The sequence below is a fragment of the Myotis davidii genome, unplaced genomic scaffold, assembly GCF_000327345.1.
Source record: "Myotis davidii unplaced genomic scaffold, ASM32734v1 scaffold234, whole genome shotgun sequence".
Classification (NCBI taxonomy): domain Eukaryota; kingdom Metazoa; phylum Chordata; class Mammalia; order Chiroptera; family Vespertilionidae; genus Myotis; species Myotis davidii.
Window position 1 is genome coordinate 119,672 of NW_006285617.1, and position 3,441 is coordinate 123,112.

General features: G+C 33.8%; 1 protein-coding gene across 1 annotated transcript in view; it reads right to left on the reverse strand.

The window, feature by feature from the left end:
* LOC102770918 (UDP-glucuronosyltransferase 2B31) overlaps nt 1-3,112 on the reverse strand; it is a 26,365-nt gene extending 23,253 nt beyond the window's left edge. Inside the window, exons 1-3 of the mRNA XM_006756418.2 lie at nt 2,833-3,112; nt 2,594-2,738; nt 682-830 (exon numbers count right to left, since the gene is read on the reverse strand). Coding sequence (XP_006756481.1) covers nt 682-830; nt 2,594-2,738; nt 2,833-3,111 — 573 coding nt within the window. The 5' untranslated portion in view covers nt 3,112. The remainder of the gene's footprint in view (nt 1-681; nt 831-2,593; nt 2,739-2,832) is intronic.
* Between the last annotated feature and the right edge of the window lie 329 nt (nt 3,113-3,441).

Genomic DNA, 3,441 nt, shown 5'->3' on the forward strand with positions numbered 1-3,441 from the left:
TTTAGCTCAGGCTTTAGACCTTGTGAAAGTCATTGCCATGTAGCTAAACATTTTTAAGTCTAAATAGAAATTGGGTTAACCCTTGAATAAGAGATCTGTTTTATGTTGCTGCCAATCAAATGGTAGACAAACAGGATGTCTTAGTAGATGATAAAATAATTCAGTAAAGGATGGTTGTTTTGTAGTTATGTCTTAAAGATATTGTATCAATTTAAAGCATATTAGATTATTGCTTTCCTTCATAAGGAATATCCTACATGCTGACAATTATTTTGCAACTTTGTACTATAGGTGATTTTCAGATGAAATTGGTATATTAAATATGCAGGATTTTTGGTTCTTATTATATGTGTAGTGTACATTTTATTTGTGCTCACTTTGTCAGTCAGCTGTGATATTGCTAACCATGTTCCCCCCGGGATCTTTACTGAGATTTTGTGCAGAATTGGCGAATGTCAGAAAACACCTGCTTTAATAGGCTATGCAATCCCTTTTTGGGCTAGGATGACAAACCAGATCTAAAATGGGGAATTTTTTAAATGTTGGAGTGACAGCAAGTAAATGTTGGGTTTTGCTGCCAATATTGGTGGAACACAACTCATATTGTTGAGGCATTGTCTTCCTTCTAAGGTAGAATACTAGTTATTAACCTCAACAGAAAACAAAGAGAAATAGGTTTACCTTAGGCAGGGGTTTGGCAGGCTTGCAGTGGAGGCCTCCAACAAAATCGAAATGTGGTAAGACTGGGCGAGGAAATTCAAAATCCCAATAGGTTCGAATGAGCCATACTTCAGCTTTCTCCATTGTCTCATATAATGTAGTGGGTCTTCCTGGAGGGAAAAGCAAACAGAAGGTAGAGGAAATGGGAGTATTTTAATGTAAGTACTGTACTAGGACAGTTTCTGAAAGGGGCTTGGGATAAGGTAGCCAAAATGCTTTAAAGTGTCTGTGGTTTGATAATATAAATATTTATGTATATGGTATATATGTATACATACTCATATGTGTGATAAAATATATAAAATTTATACGTTTATGTTTATGTTCAAATACATAAGACAAAGCGCTAGAGACCTTTTATCTCTGATGTGACATCAGTACATTCACAATGATAAACCATTAAATGTAAGCCACTATAGAATTAAACATATTTGTTTTTATTGTAAAACTACAAAAGTAACAGATGCAAATGTGCACAATTATTTGAGCTCCCTAATCAATTTATCAATGGAAACACGTTGCCTTATACTCAGCTTAGTTTCTACAATTTAGCAAGCTATTCCCTGAATACTAGATTTTCTAAGAACTGTGAGGTTTTTGAAGTATATCTTAGTTCCTGACACCTACAATTGCATTTTTTGTTAATTTTGGAGTTTAATAATATTTATATATATTTAATAATAATATTTGCAAATAACAGCTGGAAAGTTTTTATAAGATATGGAAAATAGATGTGCTCCCTTTAGTTTTGGCTCATTTTTGTCTATAATGAAAAGATACAGTTTTTACAAATACAGAGAAATAACTTGATTGTCCACACTTCAACACAACTTTTGACCTTTAAAACAGTGTAAGCACTGAGTGAATGAATATGTAGTTATTAGAAACTTTGATTTGTAGGTTCTTGAGTCGGGTTGGAGCTATTATATCTCTCTATCATGAAAGAGTTTTTTAGGTAACATGGCAAAACAGTTTAATTTTAAAGTAAAGAAACTGAGGAGGAACAAGTGGAGACAATGATGTCAAAGCTCAATAGACAGCTGTGCTAGAAGTAAAGTAACATCTCAATCTACTTTTCTGCTTCGATCAAGATATTTAGTGAAATTTCTAATGCCTATCTCTTAAGTTGAAAAATTATAGTGTAATGGGTATTTTGGAAATAAGTACAGCGCAGAGAATTTTTAGGATAGTGAAACCACTCTATATAATACATGTCATTATAAATTTGTTAAAACCCATGGAATATGTAACACCATGAGTGAACTCCAACATGAACTGTGGTCTTTGGATGATAGCAATGTGCCACTCTAGGTTCAACAATTGTAGCAAATGTATCCCTTAGGAGTGATATGTTGAAAATGAGGGAGTCTATACATGTGTGGGGGCAGAGGTTATATGGGAAATCTTACTCAATATTGCTGTGAACTTAAAAGTTCTCTAACAATAAGTGTAGGATGGGCAATATTTTGACATTATATTTAAAAAAAAACCCAAAGAATGAAACACTTTACACAGAAAAAAAGAATAAAAAATAAATTATATTACAAAGAATTGGTATAATGGTTTCTAGAATTTCTCAGTGCTTCAATTTGTGGTTTTTGACTTCCTAAAATCTCCTGTACTAAGAGTGAATCACAGGGTCAAAAATGGCCTAATAATTTAAACATTTCTATAATATTTGTGAGATTGAAATACCATTATATATTATCATTTAGTCATTTTACTTATAAAAAATATTTCCTCTGTTTTTATATTTGTACAAACTCATTTTACTTATAAAAGATATTTCCTCTGACTTTATATTTGTACAAACTCTCCTCCCATGGCACTAGCAAAGTTTAGGTTTCAAGCTATCAGTTAAAACATGACTTACCTAGTACATCACTATAAAACTGATCCCACTTCTTCTGATTATATGTTTGGAACCAGAAGTCAAAATAAAGCAAGTACATCATATTTTTTACTCGCTCCATGAATGTCATTTGATCACTTAATTCAGACAAAACAATGACCTCAGCCTTTCAGCAGAGCTCATGCCCATGTGATCATTCCGACTCTGTACTCTCAGTGACTTGGTCCCCCACCCTTGCCCTTTTCCTTCCTCCAAAAAACCTCAAATTGAATAGCAGATGGTTTATTGGGGTCAACAAGAATTGAAGCTGAAGATGTCAGAACAGTCACTTCATGACCTCTCTCGACAAGTGCATCCAGGATGGTCTTCATGTTGATCCAGTGGCTGTATTCTGTGGGCCACACCAGCACCTTTCCACAACTCCCAGGGCTGAAGTGACCACTCAGCTGTAGCAGCAGCAGAACTGAAATCCATTTCATAGGCATCCTGGTGGCACACAGGCTTCTTTTCAAATCGCTGATCCCTTTACCATGGCTCATGCTTACGTGCAAAGGGAAATCAATTAGAAAGTTAAAATATAATCCACACGCCCAAAGTAAATACATTTGATTAACATTCATACCATTAGGATGAAAGTGGAAAAAGTAAATATAGATGATCTTATTTGTAAACAAGTGGCTTTAATATCTGTTTTATGATTATAAGCACTATCAATGACCTTTTTTTTGAAAGTCTTCTGCTTTATTTCCACTCAAAGGATCTCCTCTAACTAGAAAAGGAAAGGACATAACCAGAAATAAGAAAATATGAGAAAGGAATAAAAACTCTACAGGTAAAGCCAAATATTAATAAAGACATCATATTAGACA